The 23,580-nt window shown below is 38.5% G+C and overlaps 1 protein-coding gene across 1 annotated transcript; it reads left to right on the top strand.

The window, feature by feature from the left end:
- Nucleotides 1–4,646: 4,646 nt before the first annotated feature.
- LOC110899313 (probable LRR receptor-like serine/threonine-protein kinase At1g53430) lies at nt 4,647–15,898 on the top strand. The gene is made up of 24 exons (XM_022146199.2): nt 4,647–4,900; nt 7,078–7,261; nt 7,457–7,528; nt 7,666–7,734; nt 7,825–7,896; nt 7,979–8,050; nt 8,132–8,203; nt 8,297–8,368; nt 8,444–8,515; nt 8,605–8,679; nt 8,749–8,820; nt 8,911–8,979; nt 9,082–9,147; nt 9,258–9,317; nt 9,407–9,448; nt 9,528–9,577; nt 12,785–13,143; nt 13,232–13,430; nt 13,567–13,704; nt 14,085–14,203; nt 14,288–14,498; nt 14,594–14,831; nt 14,929–15,079; nt 15,372–15,898. The coding sequence occupies exons 1-24, from the start codon at nt 4,786–4,788 to the stop codon at nt 15,768–15,770; spliced, it is 3,048 nt and encodes a 1,015-aa protein (XP_022001891.1). The 5' UTR covers nt 4,647–4,785; the 3' UTR covers nt 15,771–15,898.
- The last annotated feature ends 7,682 nt before the right edge of the window (nt 15,899–23,580 follow it).

Raw genomic sequence — 23,580 nt, 5'->3', positions numbered from 1 at the left:
GACCCTCTCAGTTGCCAATATCTCAATTGGCGTTTTGGTTAGGGGAGTGAAGTTTTCACAATAAGGAGCTAGTGCTCTTCCTCGGGATTTGTAGGAGGAATAGGTGGATCTAGACATGTCATGTTGCACTTTATCATAAGGAGGTCTTTTAGGATAAAGATTACCTTTTTCCTAGGGTCTAGGGTAGGATTGGTCCTTCGGGGAGCAGCGTCTAGTTCCTTGGCCTTGCTACTTGTATCCTTTCCCCTGACAAAGGCTCTGACTTTGTCCATGAGGTCATCAAATGTCTCGGAGAACTCATATCCCAACTTCTCACACAACTGGGTATACTTCAGACCATTGATGAAGTATGCTTCAGACCATTGATGAAGTTGCTTATCTTCATTACCCCGGGAACCCCCTTTATATTCATGCTTTCCTTGATAAACCGTTCCATGTATTGATCCACCCGTTCATTATCCTTTTGGTGGATGTGCATGATCTCGTTGGGGGTTCTTTACCAGCTTTCTTTGCTGATTGAAGTTCCTAAGGAACTTCCCCCTTGAGTCTTCGTAGCTGTCAATGCTCCCTACAAGGAGACTATCAAACTAGAGGCAAGCTCATTCGGTCAGCGTCTGTATGAACATGTGGCACCAGGTGGACATGGACCACCTGCCCACTTGACCAGCTCCTCTAAAGGCATGGGGATGGTCCTCTCGGACTTTGGTCCCATCATACCTATCCAGATTAACTGGAGGGTTGAGTTTTGGAGGAAAGGAGCCTCGCCCATCCTTCTAGTGAATTTCGAGACCTCTACTAGGTACTTAGGCAGATATGGCTTGTCTAACACACTATCACCCTTGCTTTCGCCGTCCTTACCGTCTCCTTTGTCATCTTCTTTCCCCTTCATTATCACAACCTTCTCCTCGGGGGTCATCTTCTTGAATACTGCCTTGAAGGTTGCCAACGGGTTTGGGTTAACACTCCCATCGTGGAGAGTGGTGTTACCTTCATTTTGCGGTGTGTCAAAGATGAGTCTTGACCACAGGAATTCTAGCCTTTCCATCTTCTCCAAATCTTCCAGCTACTTTCGTAGCTCATCATTGTGTTTGGACACAAACTCTGGTGTGGTATCACTCTTTTTGGATGACGGTCCTGAGCCGTCGATGGCTTCAAATCCATCGGTGATGTCTTCAACGGTCACTGGTCCATAAGTGGCCTGAGTTATCTCTGAAACCTTGGAGTTGGGAGGTGGTGGAGCCATCATTTTGTGTGTCATTTTTGAAGGAAAAACCCTTCACAGTGTATAGGTTCTTGCTTGGATATCTCTGTTGATAAATGTCGTACGGATGGCGCCAATGTCGAATCCCCTGACTCCGGTTTGATGTCTACAAGATTCGTCAACACTTCGATGGATTTTCCTGCTGGCCTACAAAACAAAACACCGTTAGCCTCGTCACGGAGGGCCCAGAGGGGGGATCTGTGACCAAGCTCCAGCGTGAGAATAAGAAAACTTTCCAAAAATGTGAAGCTTATTCAAATGAGTGAGAGTCGCCGGAATATCCAGGTGTGAATTAGGGTTGGACGTATTAAATATGACTCGGAGAATGTCCGAAGTAAATGTGTTGTGTGTGAGTTAATGCTAAGAGAATTGAATGCTTACCATGGATGATCATGGGATCATCTTATATAACCAAAATGTCATATCAGTCACTGAGCTCCTTCTCATGAATCCAACGGATTCCCATGTGCCAGCCCATATCTCGGACTACGAGAATTGCGTGCCACTCTTTTGCCGGAGAGGAGACCATCAGCATTTACGAAGAAATTACACATCTTGTACTTCTCCGACCGTTATATTCTCTTTCTCATTAATGAGTATGCAGAAGAGATAACCTTTGAAGGTTTCCCGCCTTTTGCCTTTGCAACCCATTAAAAGTATAATTTGGTCCCTTACAGAAGTCCAGTGAGACTTGCCTAGACAGGGAGCCCAGTAACGGACCCCTGTCAACAGACTGGAAAGCTGACTAATATCTTTTTCAACATAGCAGTTTGAGACCAAACGAGTTTGCGTTTGATTCAGCTACCAACTTAGCAACTGATTTTGCTTGCAATTGAACACTTTGCTATAGATATTTTTGCCAATCCATCGCTAAATAGTTACGGAATTAATTAGAAAAGGAAAAATCTTTTGAACTTTCAGCATTTCCTGTTTACTAATAAATTCCAGTTGCACTGTTTGCTTAAATTATTTAGTATTTGGTCGTTTGATTCCGTACTTAGATAGCTAGTTTAACAGTGTTTTAACTATTGTTGGTTGCATGCTGGCCCATTAGGGAAATGTCATCGAAGATTCGAAGGTGTGCTGTTTGTAAGTTGTAAGACGTGTTTCTTTCTATATTTGAATATTCCCCCAGTTTCTAGAAATTTAGAATAAAAAACTTGTATAAAATAATACAATTGTTCAAATTAATTACCTATATAATATAATATCAAATACTACCATCTTTATAAAATACAACAGTTACAACTTATGCAACCAAATGAATCCGTAAGACCTGCTATAAATCATTATAACCAAATATTGCCGGCCGGTAATTAATACTAGTTTTGACACTCCTCGCATTTGCAAAATTATGTGTGTTAATAAGCATATTCACCTATGGCAACTAAAAAAAGAAAGAAAGAAAGCCTGATTGATAATAAAATCATGGTTGTATAATAAAAGAAAGGAATCACAACTATTGATCATTGGCCGGCAACGATCCCAACTTCAAAAGTTCCCACTAGCGGTCACTTCTTTTCACATATTGACATTCTATGAACTCTGACTAACAGAATGCTAACGCCGTTAGTCTCTGGTCGCCGACAAATTTGTGACAAAAATTGGGAATTTGAGAAGGGTCGTATTTGTGACAGAAATCCGGTCGTGGGCATATTGTGTTGCAACTTTAGCGACGGGTCTGTCACTAAATATACAACACTATAAGTGTACAAAAATTTAGTCATAATATTTAGTAGCAGATCTAGATAGAGATGTTAGTAAAATAAAGACAAATTAATAACATATATTTTTTAAAATACTAAAGACACAACTGGATGAAAACGTAGCACAATACTAGCTTTTGAAATGGTGAGCGCAAATCAAAATTGAAAAACAAAACTAATTTTCCAAGTACAAGGAAGCAACCATGTCTGAGAGTTCATTTTTTAATATTTTTTTTAGGCTCTGACTATCTGCACAACGAGTTTGCCTATCTGCACACTTAGGGTTTACATACGCTGCGTATTGACCAATACGCAGCATATAGGGTTACCACAATACGCTGCGTATTGACTAAATAATAATATTTTTTTTATTATTTAGTCGACGACGTCGTCCGTAAGGCGCGTACGGGCCTAACGAGCGTCGAAACTAAGCCCGTCGTTAATAAAATATTTTAACGACGGGCTTAGTTTCGACGCTCGTTAGGCCCGTACGCGCCTTACGGACGACGTCGACTAAATAATATTTTTTTTATTATTTAGTCGACGTCGTCCGTAAGGCGCGTACGGGCCTAACGAGCGTCTCTGGAATATAACAGGTTCTGTGTGCATTTAAAGTTCAGAAGGCTATATACGCTGCGTATTGACCTATACGCAGCGTATATAAGGTTACATACAGGCTGCGTATTGGCTTATACGCATCGTATACAAAGTGTCCATATACGCTGCGTATAGGTCAATATGCAGCATATAAGATAATACTACATATAACAGTTAAGTTTCATATTCTAACAGCTCCGAGACGGAGGATAAACTGGTTAAGGCGTTACGGTTCTAAACGATAGGTCACGAGTTCGATCCATGCAAAGGGCCGGTTCTTTAAAGAAGACCCCCTTTTATACAGATTTTATATATATTTACACTTTGGTCCCTGGAGTTTCAATTTTTATAAAATGGTCCCTGAAGTTTCATGAATTTACAAAAATGGTCCCTGAAGTTTGACAAAATTTACAAAAATGGTCCCTGAGGTTTGATAAATTTACAAAAATGGTCCCTGAGGTTTGATAAATTTACAAAAATGGTCCCTGAGGTTTCCAGGATTTACAAAAATGATCCCTCAAGTTTCAGAAATTGACACAAATGTTTCCAGGTTTGAAGTGTCAAATTATTACCAAGTTTTTATACGCTGCGTATTGGTCAATACGCAGCGTATAGAAACCTGGCAAAAATTTGACACTTCAAACCAACCAAAATGACCCCAAATGTGCATCAGTTTTATATACGCTGCGTATTGACCAATACGCAGCGTATAAACACCTTGTTTTCTGTGCAATGATTGGTTATCAGGCACTGAGATCTATGGTTCATCTACGCTGCGTATTGGTCAATACGCAGCGTATTGGGTTAACCCTATACGCTGCGTATTGACCAATACGCAGCGTAGATAAACCCTGATTTTGCTACGGTTTTGCTAGGGTTTGGTGTGCCAATAGACACTTTAGTGTGGCAATAGGCACACTCTTTTTTTAATTAAAAAAATTACAATAAGACTCTAATTACTAATTTGGTTGAAAAATCAACGTTCAGAAAGAGTCGTTTATGTGGGGGCCGTAGGAAATAGTGTACACGGTAGAAGCTTAAATGAACGTGTTCGCCGACTCGTAGGAAATATCATACATTATTTATTCCCTCTTTCTGTAACTAACAAACTCAACTGCAATCCGCGTCTATTGGCCCAGACGGTTCAAACAATTATATCAAACACAAGCACACTGAAACGCATACGATAGAAGCTTTAATTTGACGAACGGAAGTCGCATTATGGAGTCGTCTCGATGGACGATGCCGGAATTCAAGTTGTTGGTGCTTGTTTTGTTTGTATTGATTAGTCTCAGTGATATTAGATCCGTTGCGCAACTTTTACCTGCTGAAGAAGGTAGATTGCTTATCAATTTGATTTTATTGTTTTTTCTCGTTTTTTCTCGTTTTTTTTTTTTTTTTTTTTTTATTAGTGATGATGAAGCCTATGTGATTTTTTAAACTTTGGAAGTCAGTTGTCACATAACCGATATTTTTGGAGCTACTTGTACAATGTTTATTTAAGTGCACAAGATCAAATTTCGATGGGTTTAAAAATATCGGTTAGTAAAGTCAGTGGTCACATAACCGATATTTTTAAACCCATCATGCTTGGGGATATGGTTTGACTCCTCGACCGCCGTGAGACCGTACCCCCTATGTGCGGGAACCGGAAGGAATCCGTAAACCGTTCCCTCCCGTCAGGTTCAAACCCGGGATTAAAGCACATATTCGTCCCTTCACCCAGATTTTTTTAAACCAGAATACAACAATACGGAAATTAATCAATTATACTAGCTATTTGATTACTAGTATCAGTTAAATGTATAATAAGATAGGGAACATGATACTCCAGAAAGTTACAGAAGTTTTGATTATTGATTTGTTTCTTTCTACTACTAAAAAATGCTTCGATAAACAAATAATGTTTAATCATTGATCAAGTTCAAAAAATAATCAAGTGTGACAAAAGCTTGAAGATATTTCTTCATTAAACTTGAATTTGTGCCAAAAAGTACAACTGAGAGATAGGTGTGGATTTTCGATCGGTCTAAACACTTTCGAAAGTTAAAAAGCATGTCTATTTTGAAAAGTCATGGTTAACATTGTCTATTTTTTTGTAAATTTCTAAATATATTGATGAAAGTGAACGATGTTTTCTTTTCTTTAAATTGAATTTCTTGACTTTAACGGCAAAAAAGTCACGTGTAAACCCATCATGCTCGGGGATATGTTTAAGGTCGACTCCTCGACCGCCGTGAGACTGTACCCCCTATATGCGGAACCGGATGGAATCCGTAAACCCTTCCCTCCCGTCAGGTTCAAACCAGAGATTAAAGTCTAGATTCGTCTCTTCACCTAGATGTCCATAAAAAATGACACAAACGGGAATCAAACCTGCGTCTCCACTTTCGAATAATTAACTTAAACTTTTAAATCCAAGCTTTTGTGGTGTAGAATTATGGAGCGTCAGGGCCGACTCTATAGGCTTGGCAACCTAGGCACGCGCCTAGGGCAAAAAAAAAAATAAGGGCCTCCAAGTTTTTTGAAAGTTTTTATATAGTATATGTATTAGGCCCAAATAAATACATTTATTTCAAAACTAAACTGGTTTCTCATTGAAGATGCCCAAATAAATATTGTTTAGCAAAAAAGTCTAAGTTTCAAAACCAATTTCGCCTTGATTTCCAACTATTACAACACAACAACCATCGATTTAATCATCAACATTTAGCGGCCCAAAGCCCCTAATACAACCGCAATCATTGTTCCCACCTTCCATCATAACCTTCTTTTAATTTCTAGGCTATCGAGTATCACTAGACAAAAAAAGAAAGGGTAATTTCTAGTTTATCGACAAAATTAGGGCCCCCACTTCATAGTTCATTTAGGGTCTCCAAAAGTGTAGGAACGGCGCTGTGGAGCGTGTGTTTTTTCCATAAGTTTGACCATATTTCGTTGATTTTAGCCACTTGGCTGCTGGCATTTAAGGCTGAATGGATGTGTTGTTTTGGTCAGCCATGCAAAATGCAATTTTTTTTATATATTTCTTTTACTCTCTTGAATCCTCACGTGTAGTGTTTGTTCTTGGTCCCTGACACGTGAGGTCCGGTTTAACACTTTCTCCAAACATCATAATTACATATTTCAATGAGATATTATATCACCTTAACTTCTTCTTTACATTCAAGGGTTATATCTTGCAGAGGCGGACCCCTACTCACATTTGTAGGTGGACGACCACACCCTTTGAAAAAATATTTTTTAGTTTTAATTTTCGATAAAAGCTCGACCGATGGAATTTTTCACCCGTACTACTTGGAAATTTCAATCGCCCCCTTTAGACAAAAAAAATCATATTAGTAATTTATAAAAAAATGTAATAAACACTGTTTTTTTTATAAAAATATAACCTAAACACTGACTTTTATATAGATATTATCGTGGACTTTTTTTTCGGGATTGGTATAAGAATTACTATTACTATATCTTTTTATTCCAATTCATATATATTTCTTTTTCTGTTTGTAACAGTTGAAGCTATGAAGTTGATAGCCTCAAAACTACAATATAGCAATTGGAATGTTGCTAGTGATTCATGCAGCAGAGGTTTTGGGCTTAATAACACAGTTACCTTTGATGAGGAGGAACAGCTTGTGGACTTTGGCAGCAATGTAACTTGCAACTGTACCGCCACTGTTTGCCACATATCAAGAATGTATGAATCTACATATCTTTATTTATATGTTATCATTTGAACATCAGATGTACTTTGTTTGCTAATTTATTTTTCCATAAAATATTATCCATGTCAGTTATATATTGTTTCATGTCTATTATTGGAAGGCTCAAAGTCCACTTTAGCGCTAATCGGTGTTTTGGATATATTTCCACACGTGTTGTTAAATTGCAGCCAACTAAGAGGACTCAATTTGGCAGGAGTTCTACCTGAAGAGTTTGCTAATCTCACTAATCTGACAGAAATGTAAGTGGATCATCAAACTTTCATTATGCTGGAAGTAGTAAACAATATACTCACTTCGCTAATAAACCGTATTGTGTATATGGTAAATACTCATTTTATCTTATACGAATACACGTTTTGTGTTGTTTACTACACAGTGATCTATCTCGCAACTATATAAATGGCACTATTCCGACTCGTTTCAGTCAGCTTCGCGTTAGCATTTTGTAAGAGTTACTATACCATTTATTTGCTTCAATATTTCCCTTCTTTACTCAAACTCTGAGAATGGCCTCTTGATACTCTATTATCCACAGGAATCTCATAGGGAACCGAATCAGTGGGTCTATACCTGAAGAAATTGGTGATATTTCTACACTTGAGGAGCTGTAAGTGAAGATCCTTACATGGCAACACTATATACAATTTTGACCTTTGATTGCTTATTTACATTTTTGATCTATACAACAGAGTCTTAGAAAACAATTTGCTTGAAGGGCCACTTCCTCAAAGTCTTGGCCGTTTGCCCCGCTTGAGAAGATTGTATGATTACTTGACCATGTTCCAAGTATAATTTATATTTGGCTCAATGATATAATAATTTACTTACCGTTTTTCTTGCAGCCTTGCTTCTGCAAATAACTTTACAGGAACCATACCTGAGTCATATGGCAACCTGACCAATTTAGAAGAGTTGTAAGTCATTTTCGTTTCATTTAACCAAAAATGTGAATTAGTGATTCAATAAACATTTATCAAAATTTTGAAGCTTTTGTATTTTTCTTGCAGTAGGATAGACGGCAGTTCATTATCCGGGAGAATTCCTGATTTTATCGGAAACTGGACAAACCTCATGAGACTGTGAGTCTTATTTTGCTTTCGGTTGTTAAATAGTCCAACTTCTAAAATATTAATCATATATAACTTATGGTGCAGTGATTTGCAAGGAACATCAATGGAGGGACCAATTCCCTCTTCAATATCTCTATTGACAAAGTTGAAGGAATTGTGAGCACATTATTAAGCCTCCATTTTGTTTTCTCATTATTTTTTTTTATTTTATGTTTGAGTTTTTATATATTCCTTACATTTGTCAGGAGGATAACCGATTTGGCTGGAACATCAAGTTCAAGTTTTCCGAATCTGCAAGCTATGACACAGATGACTAGATTGTGAGTTAATTGATTGAATGCAAGACAAAATAATGAATTAATGAGTTAATTAACATAATTTTTCTGCAGGATCCTGAGAAACTGTTTACTTAATGGCTCAATACCTGAAGACATAGGAGAGCCGAGCGATCTCAAGCTTATGTTAGTATTTTCTTTCTTTTTTTTTTTTGGTTAGATATCTAAATACGTGTTAAATATCTATAAATTTATCCAAAATATTTCATTTTGCAGAGACCTGAGCTTCAACAATCTGAGCGGTCCAATACCGAAATCGTTTCTTACACTACGATTTAATTTTTTGTATGCAACTAATTAGAAAAATATTACACCTAAATTTCCTATTTATTTTGACTTTGTTTCATAATTTGAGATAAAATGTTGTGTATGACTCCATGGATGTAGGTTTTTAAATAACAACTCGCTATCTGGAGAGATACCTGCTTGGGTATTTTCGAGCAAACAAAAGATGTTAGTGATTCCTCTTAATCATTATAAATTTATAATTATGTTATATGTTTTCAGTCTGTGTGACAGTAATGTAGAGACTTATGATTCATATCACTTTTTTTATATTGTAGCGACTTGTCTTACAACAACTTTAACCAGTCTCAACAAAAGAACTGTTACTCATCTAGTTTGTAAGTTTTGTAACCAATTATATGCTAGATATACAAACATTACTTTGTATTTTCGCTTATCACTGATTCATCGGGTACCTTTACCACAGGAATTTAGTTTCAGCCCTTTCACCTTCGGCCACAAGCAACGAGTATGTCCCATCACCACCTATACACACACGCTTTTGTATTATATATTATGATGTGACCTAACTTGATTTAAACTTATAGATATGATTGGTGTTTGAAAGACCAACTTACTTGCAGCAGTAAACCCAACCGTAAGATTAAATAAACCTTTCCTTTCTCTTCTTTTCTTTCTTTGGAGGTGGCAAAACGGGTGAAAACATAATCTCTTCACATCCTATATAAGTATTAGGGTTTATTATGTAATTAGTTAATAGTTAGATAGATAGTTTAGATTTATTAGTAAGTGGCGGTTACAAAGTTGAAGGACCAAAGTTGACAAGATGGAAGTTTGAAACTACCCTCAATAACCGAATGGGTGTGTCTCTACACACACACCATTTCGAATCGGTGCAAGACAAAAGAACAAAGGGACGCGACGGTTGGAACGAGTGGACAGAATTGACATACCTCTTCGAGAATCATTATCAACCACAAGATCAAAAGACATACCTTTTCATGATTCAATCGCAACCACACATCCAAGAGACATGACTTTTCACGAAGAGACGCGTCTATTCACTCGTACCCGTAGGAAACTATAAATAGGGATAGTTAGATTCATTTGTAACTTACACACTCTCAATTCACTTGTATATACATTCAAGATTTGTAATCAAGATTAGTTTATGTTTATTTGTTCATTGTGATTTTCATTGTTCATTAAGAAGATTCTGGGCAACAGTGGTATCAGAGCCTAGGGCTCAAATTCGTTTCGGGAAGATAATCATCAGGCGGGTGGTTGAATTCCCTGACAATTCTGATCACGCAGGAGGCGTTGATTGGGTTGTTCTTTGTTAAGTTTTAACATCAATCGCATCAAGCGGGTACGATTGTTGTTCGTTCGTTAATCGGTCATCAGGAGGGTGTTCGATTTTGATCCGATCATCACTGAGGGTGTTTGGATTCTGAGATTTTTTTTTTGTTAATTCAAATCACGGCAAGAGGCTACGATTCGGGTTAAGAAGACGGAAGCAAATCTGAGAAGTTTGTATTCCGGTTTGAAGAAGCAATCGCAAATCTGAGAAGTTTGGGTTGTTTAAGACACAAAATCTGAGAAGTTTTGTGATATCAAAGCATCAAGAGGGTGTTCGGTTGAGAAGTTTAGTCGCAAATCAAGCGGGTTTGGGGCTGATTTTTGGTTTGTATTTAGAGAGTCGCAAATCAAGCAAAAAAAAAAAAAACGCAGCCAAGAGGGTTGTTAAGAAAAGTCAGAAAACCGTGCGGAGAATCACGATAAGAGAAGTCGGTCGGTTCGCAAATTCCAGGTTCTACATTCTATTTTTCTGGAATTTATATAAGGGTTAGAAATTAGTTTGATTCCACATTCGAAAGTTAGTGTAAATTTTTTGGAATCATAGACTTCGGTTTTAGGAGAAAACCAAAGTTTAGAAAGTGAAAATTGTTGGAAAAGAAATTATGGCGGATTCAGGAGGAGCCTCTCCGTCAAACGCGGTAGTAATTAGAGAGGGTAGTTCGTTCTCCCAGTTTCAATGTCCTATTTTAAAGTCTACAAATTATACGGTATGGGCAATCCGTATAAAAACCATTTTGAGGGCAAACGGTTTATGGGAAATGATAGAACCAAAAGAAAATACGCAAGCGGATGAAAAGAAGGATATGATGGCGACCGCTTATTTATTTCAAGCACTACCGGAAGATATGATAATACAAGTTGCAAGTTGCAAGAGTGCAAAAGAAATTTGGGATGCATTAAAGACTAGGCACGTCGGTGCAGATCGAGTGCAAAAGGCACGTCTTCAAACGCTCAAAACAGAGTTTGAGATGTTAAAAATGAAGGAGGAAGACACTATCGATTCGTTCACTGCAAGACTAAATAGCATTGTCACGAGGGCAAGTGGTCTTGGATCAACTTTTGATCAACCAACTTTAGTACGAAAACTTCTGAGTTCTGTACCAAAAAGGTTCGTTCAAATTGTTGCAACCATTGAACAATTCGCTGATTTAGAAACAACGACGCTAGACGAGACAATTGGAAGGTTGAAAGCCTATGAAGAAAGGACCGGTTTGGTGGATGAAAACCCGGTATATAATCAAGAGAGACTTATGTATACGCGACGTGACAAGAACTATGGTCGTGGAAGGCGTTTTGGGAACAATGGACAAGGAAGGTTCAGTTCATCACAAGGCAAATGGCGTGATGGAAAGTTCAAACAACAAGAAGAAGATGATAATGAAGATTCATCACATGATGCTTACAAGAGTAGAAGCAACCAAAGGAAGTTCGGGAAGGATTTAAGCAAGATTAAATGCTACAATTGCCAAAAGTTTGGTCATTATGCCTCAGATTGTCCTGAATCAAATCAAAGAGAAGAAGAAACAAATCTGGTGCAGGAAGACGATGAACCAACTCTCCTAATGGCAATCAAAGAAGACTGCAGCGATCTACTACAACATGCTCATGATAAAAAAATGGAGAAGTGCAGGATGGCAAGCAAGATATGGAGAAAGATCAAGGTGCAACTTAAGGATGTTCGAGATTAGGGGGGTGAATGAAAACATAATCTCTTCACATCCTATATAAGTATTAGGGTTTATTATGTAATTAGTTAATAGTTAGATAGATAGTTTAGATTTATTAGTAAGTGGCGGTTACAAAGTTGAAGGACCAAAGTTGACAAGATGGAAGTTTGAAACTACCCTCAATAACCGAATGGGTGTGTCTCTACACACACACCATTTCGAATCGGTGCAAGACAAAAGAACAAAGGGACGCGACGGTTGGAACGAGTGGACAGAATTGACATACCTCTTCGAGAATCATTATCAACCACAAGATCAAAAGACATACCTTTTCATGATTCAATCGCAACCACACATCCAAGAGACATGACTTTTCACGAAGAGACGCGTCTATTCACTCGTACCCGTAGGAAACTATAAATAGGGATAGTTAGATTCATTTGTAACTTACACACTCTCAATTCACTTGTATATACATTCAAGATTTGTAATCAAGATTAGTTTATGTTTATTTGTTCATTGTGATTTTCATTGTTCATTAAGAAGATTCTGGGCAACAACGGGTGGGTTAGGCAACCTTTTTTTTGTAAATAGTTAATGTGTTATATATGAATCACAGATTGTATTATTATGAAAAAAATAACAGATTGTATTATTACAATAGTTCTCTAAACCTTTTTGATAACTTTTGACCATTGGGTTTCTAGCGACATTTCTTGTTTTGATAAATCTAGAATAAAAAACAATGGTTTGCAATTTTCACCTCCATTTTTTGTTATATTCATCACTAACATAACCACAAATGCAATACATTGCAGTTCATTCATTATACATTAATTGTGGTGGACCTAGTATAGTCGTTGATGGTAACGAATATTTACAAGATTCAAATGACGAACAATCTTACTTTAACTATAATCCGGATAAGAGATGGGCTTACAGCACGAATGGTGTTTTCATGGGCAAAGAGAAAGCTCCATTTAAATCCCCTGACTCAAATGGGACAGGTGGTGATATATATCTCACCGCTCGTTTTTCTCCAACTTCACTAAGGTACTATGCACTGTGTTTGCGGCAGGGGAGTTATAAAGTGAGGCTTCACTTTGCTGAAATAAGTTTTACTAATGACACGACTTTTAGTAGTCTTGGAAGACGCTTTTTTGATATATCCATCCAAGTAAGTGAAATCAGGTTGAAGCAAATGGAATAAAATTACCACCTTTCATTGGAGATTAATTACGAATATAATTTGGCTTTTCACATAGGGAGTTCTACAAAGGAAAAACTTCAACATAGTGGAAAGAGCGAACGGCGTTGGCATTGGTACTTTCATAGATTTCGATAATGTTATGGTTAATGGAACGACCCTGGAGATCCACTTGTACTGGGCAGGGAAGGGGACTACTGCTATTCCAGATAGAGGCGTATACGGGCCTCTTCTATCCGCTATCGCAATAACACCAAGTTAGTGCAATCTTTCAATTTACTGATCATGTCACATGGGATTTTTATTACCTTTCAAGTTATTATTAGTTTATTTGCTTTTATTTTGTATTCTTACTTTAAGAGCAAGTGTAACCTACTTATTCGCCTTTTGCAGACTTTGACGTCAGTACAGGATCAGGACTCTCTGGTGGAGCTATAGCTGGAATTGTGATCGGTTCATGCGCATTTGTTGTGCTAGTGTTAGCCATACTTTGGAAGAAAGGTTATTTAGGTGGAGATAAAGAAGATAAAGGTAAGAACAATACAAAAAGATAGTGTATGTCACATGGGTTTAGGTTAAATCGGGCCGGGTCAGGTTTGATTTACCCGTAACCACTATTTTGTCCATTTCTTTTAATAAATAACTAACGTGTAAATTATGTAAAAACAATATTATTAAAATAATAATCTACACCTATGAATAAAATAGTATCGGAGGATGTGTGGAATAAAATTAGACTATGGGCGACTTTTAGCCCGTTTGACCCGTTACCTCTTTTTAACCTTTTTTCTTTCTGCAATATAGAGCCCAAATCGGCTCATTCGGGTTGTTGTTGTCAGTCACCTCTAGCTCTAATATAGTTTCTGAAATTGCTGTTACCCCTCAAGCTAAAACCGTTATCTTATTCACAGAGCTTCGCGCACTTGAATTACAAACGGGTTATTTTAGTTTACGACAAATCAAAAGTGCAACTCATAACTTTGATTCTGCTAATAAGATTGGTGAAGGAGGCTTTGGACCAGTTTACAAGGTGAAAAAAATACAACTCCACATGGTTTTTTTATTTGCTTGTATATTTAAATGATTATATCAAAGTTTTTTCGTTTATTTTCAGGGTGTACTCACAGATGGTTCTGAGATTGCTGTTAAGCAATTATCCTCCAGATCGAAACAGGGCAACCGTGAATTTGTCACTGAAATAGGCATGATATCCGCTTTACAACATCCAAATCTTGTGAAACTTTTTGGATGTTGCATTGAAGGAAAAGAATTATTACTGGTATATGAATACTTGGAAAATAATAGCCTTGCACGCGCCCTTTTCGGTAAATACTTCAGTAGTATTCTGATATTCCTGTATATATACATGTTTTTTTTATTATAAAAAACCACTCAAGTTACAATATGATATTTTATATAGGTCGTGAGGACCAGAAACTTAATTTGGACTGGCCCACAAGAAAGAAGATATGTGTGGGAATAGCACGGGGCTTAGCTTATCTCCACGAGGAATCGAGATTAAAAATAGTTCATAGAGATATAAAAGCCACCAATGTGCTTCTTGACAAGGATCTTAATGCTAAAATATCAGATTTTGGTTTAGCAAAATTGGATGAAGAAGAGAATACTCATATCAGCACACGAATCGCCGGAACAATGTGAGTTTCACATTCTATTTTTTGTTGTTTTTTTGCATGTTACATGATTTGGTAGAATTATACAAATGCGGAGATATTTATTGGTGCATATTTGTAGAGGGTATATGGCTCCAGAATATGCAATGAGAGGGTACTTGACGGATAAAGCGGATGTTTATAGCTTCGGAGTGGTTGCGTTAGAGATTGTCAGCGGGAAAAGCAATACAAATTACAGGCCAAAGGAAGAGTTTGTCTACCTCCTCGACTGGGTAAATTTAATCTTTCAAACCGTATTTTGTTTCATGTGGGTTGGGTAACATGTTCAAATGAGTCATTTTAGGACACTATTGTTCTTTACCACAACCACAATTAACCCTTTTATAAATATTTGAAGTGTTAGCTATTGTTAAAAATAACAATTTTGTTAGGTTAATAACAATCTAAATCTTCATATAGAAACAACTTAGGAGATTAAGATTACGTGGGTTGATTTCATTTCACCATGTCTATCCGATTTGAGATAAAAACAAGAGCTAATGATTATCATTTTCGTTTGCAAAGGCATATGTGCTGCAAGAGCAAGGTAATCTCTTGGAGTTAGTGGATCCTAGTCTAGGAAAATACTCAAAAGAAGAGGCAATGAGGATGCTTTACCTGGCTCTTCTATGCACAAATGCATCTCCCACCCTAAGGCCACCCATGTCATCCGTGGTCAAAATGTTGGAAGGTAAAATGCCGGTTCAGCCCCCAATGGTCGTCAAACGAAGTCCAGGGGACCCAGACATGAGGTTCAAAGCCTTTGATTTGATATCACATGACAGTCAAACACAAGCAACCACTATCTCAGCCGACAGTCTAGGGCCTCCTTGGGTAAATTCGTCAACTTACATGGATGAGAGCCAGGAAAGTTATTCTTCAGAAAAGAAGCTTCTTCCCGATTTTTATTCTCGATCATTATGATGTGATATTTGAATCAATTGGTAAGGTTTATAATGTTTTTTGTTCATTTGTAATAAATGGTTTATAGACATAGATGAATGATTGGTATGTATTTATGTAAAATATATGCTCCTTTGTTACGCAAATAATTTTACAAAGTGTGGTAGATGTTTTACTTGATTATGAATTACAAAAGCAATTATGACTCACTAATGTATTCATTACCACCACTGCCAGCAGGTGACCAATTTTGATAGTGTTTTTTTTCTTTCTAGGTCGACACATTTGAAGGCAAACTCATTGCCAGGGCCCGTTTCAAACATACCTAATACGATATTTATTTAAAACGATTTATTTTGACCTAAACTCATATTGGTAACCTATTTCCTGGCTTAACTTGTTTATACATGCATGGATTATAATAGTGTGATTTGAGGAAACATGACTCAACAAAGAATACCAATTTCACAAACTTGCATTGATCCATCCTCCAACCATCATGAGACCTCCAGGTTGCAATTTACCTGTCACAAGCAAAATGTAGATGCATGCATGTTTAATAACAAATTTTATAAGAAAACTGGTTACGAGTTACGACATGCCTAGTTTTTTGAATTTCCAAGAGTAAGCTCAAGATCATCAGACCCGCAAACCTCCTGAATCCTTTCTCCTTCCCAAAGGTTCACTTTACCCGATGCAAAGAGAACCGATCCCGCTTTGACCAGGTTGAAAGACTGCAATGATATAAACTTTCGATGATCTTTATTGAATAAAAGAAACACCCTTATATAGGGGAAAATACAATCATCTATAAATACAGGAGATATCTACCAAATCTACACCAATAATAAAGATATTACAAAACATATAATAATATATAATAATTATCGCTAAGACACCCCCGCAGTTTGAGCGGGCGGTGGACAGACGCTCAAGCTGGACCGAAAAGACTGGAAGAGCTGCCGCAACAAACTCTTGGTAAAAATATCAGCATATTGGAAAGCCAAAGGCACGTGTAAAACCAGAATGTCACCCACACGCAGTTTATCTTGGACAAAATGAATATCAATCTCAATGTGTTTAGTACGCTAATGTTGGACCGGGTTATTGGACAAGTAAATGGCAGAATCATTGTCGCAATAGACAACTGAAGCATGTTTCAATGGCGTATGCAGCTCGAATAACAGATTACAAATCCAAGTAACCTCTACCACAGCATTTGCTACCCCGTGATATTCTGCTTCAGCACTTGACCTGGATACTGTAGGCTGTCGTTTAGACGACCACGATAGGAGGTTGTCACCAAGGAAGACACAATAGCCTGAGGTAGAACGACGTGAATCGGGGCAACCACCCCAATCCGCATCTGAATAAGCAACCAGCGAATGGGAGGAGAATTTAATAATACGAATACCATAGTCAACGGTCCCCTGAATATACCGAATGATGTGCTTCATGAAGGCAAAGTGCGAGTCCCGTGGCTCATGCATGAATAAACAAACTTGTTGAACAGCATAAGAGAGATCATGCCTGGTGAAGGTCAAGTACTGTAAAGCACCAGCCAAGCTGCGATATAATGTGGGGTCTGCAAATAGAGGGCCATCAGTGGCACTCAGCTTGGAAGACAAGTCAACGGGAGTGGTACATGGCTTACACTCTGTCATAGAGGCCCGTGCAATAATATCCTTAGCATACTGTGTAGGTCCAGCTAGGGGAGGATCTAGTCGCCTAATCCTTGTGTACCAACCAACCCGGTTGTGCGGAATCCAACCGAGATAGCAAACCGAGATAGATATCAGGAAACACGAGATACAAGACACATATACCGTTTAACAATCGTATAATATATCATAAGAAATACAACTAAACTCTCGGTTCTCTCTGGTTCTCACACTTGTGTCCTCTCTTACTTGTTTCTGTCTTGAGTCTTGTTTATATAGGATTAGGTACGGCAAAACAGAAGCAGGACTCGGCGAAACACATTGACTCGATGAAAAGGAAGGGCAGTCGACGAAACTCAATCAAGGTCGACGAAACAGACATGTTTCATCGACATTATACATGTTTCGTCGACTTGGGCTTTGGCCCAAGCTGTTTGTTTCGTCTACTTGGTTTCATGCTCGATGACTTGTGATTCGGCCCAATGCCCAAGTCACTTAAACAAGTGTTGTTGTGCACCACGGAGGAATGTCGTGACTTAAATCGAATCACGTCGAGTCGCGTCGAACCGAGTTGCGTCCACAAAATATGTATCAACAAACTCCCCCTTGGACGTTACTCGTGAGATTCGTCTTCCATGTCTTCTATGTCGGAGGATCTTCAAAGTCTTCACGTGTCGTAAGTAGAAAGTGTATCAACAAACTCCCTTTTTCATGTAGGAAGTGTGTTAACAAACTCCCCCTTAACATAAGCTCTCCCTTGAGTTATGCTCGTGAATCTTTTGGTCTTCAATACTTGAGATCCTTGTGGTGTTGATGATTGGTCAGCAGCAACTCGATCATCTTTATCATTTGAGTGCCTTCACGTAGTGTCTTTATTCCGAAGCTTATCATCGAACATGTTCTCCTTGCCTTTAGCATCTGCACATGCAAGAAATCTAAACGCGTAATGAGAACAACTGCTTGGAATATAGTTAACATAAACAAATGACACACATGTGACCATTATTCAATCAACTTCCGTCCGACAGTTTGAAAGATTAACAAATTTATCAATTTTAGTTTTTAACTTTCAAAACTTGCAAGTTTTGTCCGTTTATGAAGATTTAGTCAATTTGGTTTTCAATCAGGTTTCAGGCAACGAAGACTCGAGATCCAACATCGTACAATCGAAAATAAGATAGAAGAAAAATCTTTTTGGATTTTATAAAGTTCATATTAAAACACACCTAAAATCTTTTTGGAATTTTTGAATATTTCAAATGTAAAGACAAGAAGCAGTAAATAAATATATATACAAAGATGCAGAAACTGAAAGCATTAAATAAATATTTACAGACATTCTTTTTGTGAGTTTCGAGGGTAAGAGAATCATATCAGTGTACGGTCACGCCAAAACGCTCTTGTTGTTCAATTAGTTCACATTAAGATAAGCATCCTATAACGATTATCGGTATTGTTGTCCACATAAGCTCAACTTATCAGATGTAATCATGGCGAGGGGATACGTTAAGGTATGATTTATACTTACCGACCGGTGTTCATCCACATCACGACACATTCCCGTATCAAGGTATGCACGAGGGTTCATCTTACCGGTGAGTATACCGATTATCATCTGTTTGACCGTATATGATGTGAGAAACTCACTTATTGAGATTTGAAAACAAGCCCTATGTGATAGAATCACTTATTGATGAGGAACTTGATTTTCATATGCATGAGGGTACAGGAGCAAGTCCGTGAATAGGTCAGTACTTTCGTACAACAGAGAGACGAACTTGACTTCCAGATATATGTGATATTTTATCACTTAATTGTTTGGACATGTGATTGTTTATCACTTATTGAGGTCGAATGCAGTATGTACACGTATGTATAGTATCATGGAAGATCTAGACTTGCGTCCCCGTTATTTTTCGGTAAAAGATACAACCATGATACCCAGATGATAAGCATCATAAAGACCGAATATCTCAGAACCTCGGCAATCTCTCAAACGAAATTTCGGTACTAAGACCATATGCCAATGAATGGTTCCCACCTGGTCTTCAGTCGATTTAAGTTTATATCACCCTGCACACTTTAAAATGATTGTGAGCCTACCGATACATCTTATATAGAGCTGCTTAACATATTTTTCATTTAAGGTTTAATGAGGTTTAGACAGACCACTGATGTACTATCATTTTCTCTTTTGCTCGCCAGGAAACTCATTTTTGTTTTTCTATTGTTTTTGTGTTTTTGAAATTTTTCGATGTTTTTGGATTTTCAAATTTGGATTTACTCCCCCTAAAATCAACAAACTAAGATAAATTTAAAACACAAAGGTATTTACAAAAATGATTTTCCGATGTTGGTTTTACTCTTGCTTGACCTTAATGCCGTTTACCAATAATAAAAAGTCAAATCTTGATTTGTCAAATGCTTTGGTAAAAAGGTCGGCACGTTGGTCATCGGTGTGGACCTTAACAACATCGATTAGCCTTTTATCAAAGCAATCACGTATGAAGTGATATTTGATTTCGATGTGTTTGGTCTTTGAATGCTGCACAGGATTTCTAGTGATCTGTAAGGCAGCAGAATTATCAACGTAAATAGGAGTAGTTAGGAATTCAAAACCGTAGTCGCGTAATTGTTGTTGGATCCACAGGACTTGGTAGCAACAACTTGAGGCAGCAATGTATTCAGCTTCGCATGTTGATGTAGCGACACACGTCTGCTTCTTGCATTGCCATGTGACTAGGCGATTTCCCAAAAACTGACATCCAGCCGTTGTGGATTTGCCGTCGATTTTGCATCCGCCAAAATCAGAATCACTAAAAGCGATCAAGTCAAAGTTATTATCCCTAGGGTACCATAGACCGGTGTCAGGGCAACCCTTCAAATAACGAAAAATCCTTTTTACAGCTGCAAGATGTGAGGCCTTCGGGTTGACTTGATATCTGGCAAGAAGGCACGTTGAGTACATTATATCTGGTCTTGATGCTGTGAGGTACATAAGAGATCCGATCATCGTGCGGTAGTATGAGGGGCTAACAGCTTCACCCTTCAAGTCTGGATTAATTCCGTGATTTTGCTGCAATGGGGTACCGATAGACGTTGCATCAGACATCTGGAACCGGCTCAAGATGTCACCAACATATTTAGTCTGATGGATGAATATCCCAGACTCAGTTTGTTGCACTTGTAGGCCCAAAAAGAAACTCATTTCCCCCATAGCACTCATCTCGAATTTATCCTGCATAATACGCTCGAAATTCCTACACAAAACATCATTAGTAGAACCAAATATAATATCATCAACGTATACCTGAACCAGAAGAAGATCTCCATCTTGTTCATTGATGAAAAGAGTACAATCGATAAGACCTCTGCGAAATCCATTCTCCAGCAGATAATTAGATAAGGTTGCATACCAAGCTCGTGGTGCTTGATGTAGACCATAGAGAGCTTTGTTGAGCAACCAACCCGATAGTGATGGACAGGATCTTCAAACCTGGAGGTTGTTCGACGTACACCTCTTCTTCAACCACACCATCTAAGAATGCACTTTTGACGTCCATCTGGTAAACCTTGAATCCTTTGAATGAGGCATAAGCCAGAAAGATCCGAATTGCTTCCAGACGTGCAACAGGTGCATAAACTTCGTTGTAGTCGATCCCTTCAATTTGACGAAAACCTTGAACGACTAATCTTGCTTTGTTTCGGATAACTACTCCACGGTCATCCTTTTTGCATTTATACACCCAACAGGTACCAATCTTCTTGTAGTTCTCAGGTTTTTCAACTAGCTTCCAGACACCTAGCTTCTAGAATTGTTGCACTTCTTCCTGCATTGCTTCAACCCAAGAATTATCTTTCAAAGCTTCTTTAATAGATTTTGGTTCTTCTTGTGAAACGTAACACGCAAAGGACCAATCATTTTGTTGACCAGATTCTCGAATCGCTGCATACAAGCCTGCATTGTTGTTGTTTCGCAACATGTTTCTTGTTTGAATGCCACTTTGTAAGTTTCCGATGATGTTTTGTTGAGGATGGGTATTGTGAATCCTTGTTTCTGGATTATCTTGAACTGGAATATTTGTACCCAGATTGTTGAGATTGAGATCAACAACCAATTCAATACCCGGAATTGACGAAGAGGATGATGCAGTAGCTTCAGCTGTTCTAGGGGCGTCCACTGGAGGTGTAGCCTCTGAAGTACCATGAACTGCTGTTGTTGGAGCTTCTGAATCTGCATCGAGAAATTCTTCATCATCTGAAGATTCGTTCAATTCGGTAGCATCGTGAAAATCCTCATTGTCGAGAGCATTATTGTTCACTGAAGATGATTCTTGATTGACAATAATTGGACGAACCAACGGTGAATCTATTGCGTTGTCACTCTCGAAAAACATCCTTGCGGCAGCATTTTCTTCAACTGCTTCAACATTGATCGAATTGAAAAAGTCATCGTACTCAAACATCCAAGGCTGACCAGGACATTTGACTGGCAATGTGTGCCTTTGTACTCTTACCTCAGACCATTCCTCGACCCTTTTAGTCTCTAGATTCCAGACTCTTATGTTCGGGGTGGCATACCCAAGAAAGTATCCCTCAATTGCTTTTGCCCCAAACTTTCCATTAGGATCGATTATTGTGCACGGAGCTCCAAACGGTTCAAGATATGACAAATCTGGTTTCCGTTTGTTAAGAAGCTCAAAGCAGGTCTTGTTGTGCCTTTTTACTGTAAGGACTCGGTTCAACGTGTAACATGCAGAGGCCACAGCTTCACTCCAGAATGGAATGGGCAACTGCGACTCTACCAACATAGTCCTAGCAGTCTCGATCAATGTACGGTTTTTACGTTCAGCGACGCCATTCTGTTGAGGAGTATAAGCCGCAGTAAATTCGTGAAGAATACCTTTTGAAGTGCAAAACTCCGCCATGGCATGATTTTTAAATTCGGTACCATTGTCGCTACGTATCCGTCTAACTTTCAACTTATACAAATTCTCAATCTGAATGATTAAGTTTTTGATAATACCGAAAGTTTCACTCTTGTGTGCCATGAACGCCACCCAAGAAAATCTTGATTAATCATCAGTTATCAGGAGGCAATATTGATCATTCCGGATGCTTTTATGCTTGACAGGACCGAACAAATCCATGTGCAAACGTTCTAGCGGAACGACCACCTTGTTGATCTTCTTAGTCGGGTGTCGCTTCTTTGTTTATTTTCTTCTCTGGCACGAAACACAGACGTCTTGAAGATGGATGTTTTTAAGAGGAACACCATTCACCAAATCATTTGACACCAAATGATTCATTTTGCGTAAGTGAATGTGACCCATTCGTCTGTGCCAAGAGATTGAGTCTTTTTCTGTGGCTTCGGAAACGAAACAGGTTGCTTGTGTAGACGTTGTAATAGCTTGGCTCATATCAAGGACATACAAATCATTTATCCTTGGAGCTGATAAGAGAATCCATTCTTGATGCGGGCCCAAGCGTGGAAGAGCGGGCCATCCGGTACTTGGAGGCCCAGGATCGCGTCACAAAAGGGGCTTCATTGAAATGGCTCTAAACGGGAGTCCGTTTGGGGTGTGTGACCAGTCAAAACGAACGGGAGAACGAGCTCTATCTTGCTGCAAATGGCCTACGGCGGTTTGGGTCATCGTCCGGGCCGAAAAACGCTTATTTCTATTAGTTTTTTCCATTTTTATGTTTTTTCAAGTATTTTGGGCATTTTGTTTTTGGGCTTGTGTTTGGCCCGTTGTCTTTTTTAGGCCCGTTTCGAATTTCTGTCTCTATTTATGTATTGCCCTAATCATTTGATGAATCAGAATTGAATTTTGAGAAAAACAGTTTTTCACTTCAAATTCCGAGCCCTTTGGGTTGAATTTTGGGGTTGGGGAAGAACGACACGGGCATTCACAGAATCAACGTGTTGATCTTCATTATCGTACTACTCACTACATCAGTTGGTATCAGAGCCGAATTCCTGGCTCAAAATGCCTCCGAGGAGAAACAACAACAGGCCTCTCGATGAAGTGTATGAACGAGAGTTGGAGCAGCGACTCATGGCGAGAGTGGATGAGCGGTTGGATCAAGTGGTCAATCAGTTGACTGATCGGATGGCCGATTTGATCAATCGTAGGAGGCAGGGACCCAATGACGGGTATGGTTCTGAT

Source organism: Helianthus annuus, chromosome 11 (genome assembly GCF_002127325.2).
Source record: "Helianthus annuus cultivar XRQ/B chromosome 11, HanXRQr2.0-SUNRISE, whole genome shotgun sequence".
Lineage (NCBI taxonomy): Eukaryota > Viridiplantae > Streptophyta > Magnoliopsida > Asterales > Asteraceae > Helianthus > Helianthus annuus.
Note: the sequence above shows the minus strand (reverse complement) of the source record. Positions and strands in the feature narration are given on the sequence as shown.

Coding starts and splice junctions, on each gene's coding strand:
- LOC110899313 (XM_022146199.2), top strand. CDS start 4,786: ATGGAGTCGTCTCGATGGACGATGCCGGAATTCAAGTTGTTGGTGCTT. Junction 8,516..8,604: donor TTGACAAAGTTGAAGGAATT/GTGAGCACATTA, acceptor TACATTTGTCAG/GAGGATAACCGATTTGGCTG. Junction 8,680..8,748: donor ATGACACAGATGACTAGATT/GTGAGTTAATTG, acceptor ATTTTTCTGCAG/GATCCTGAGAAACTGTTTAC.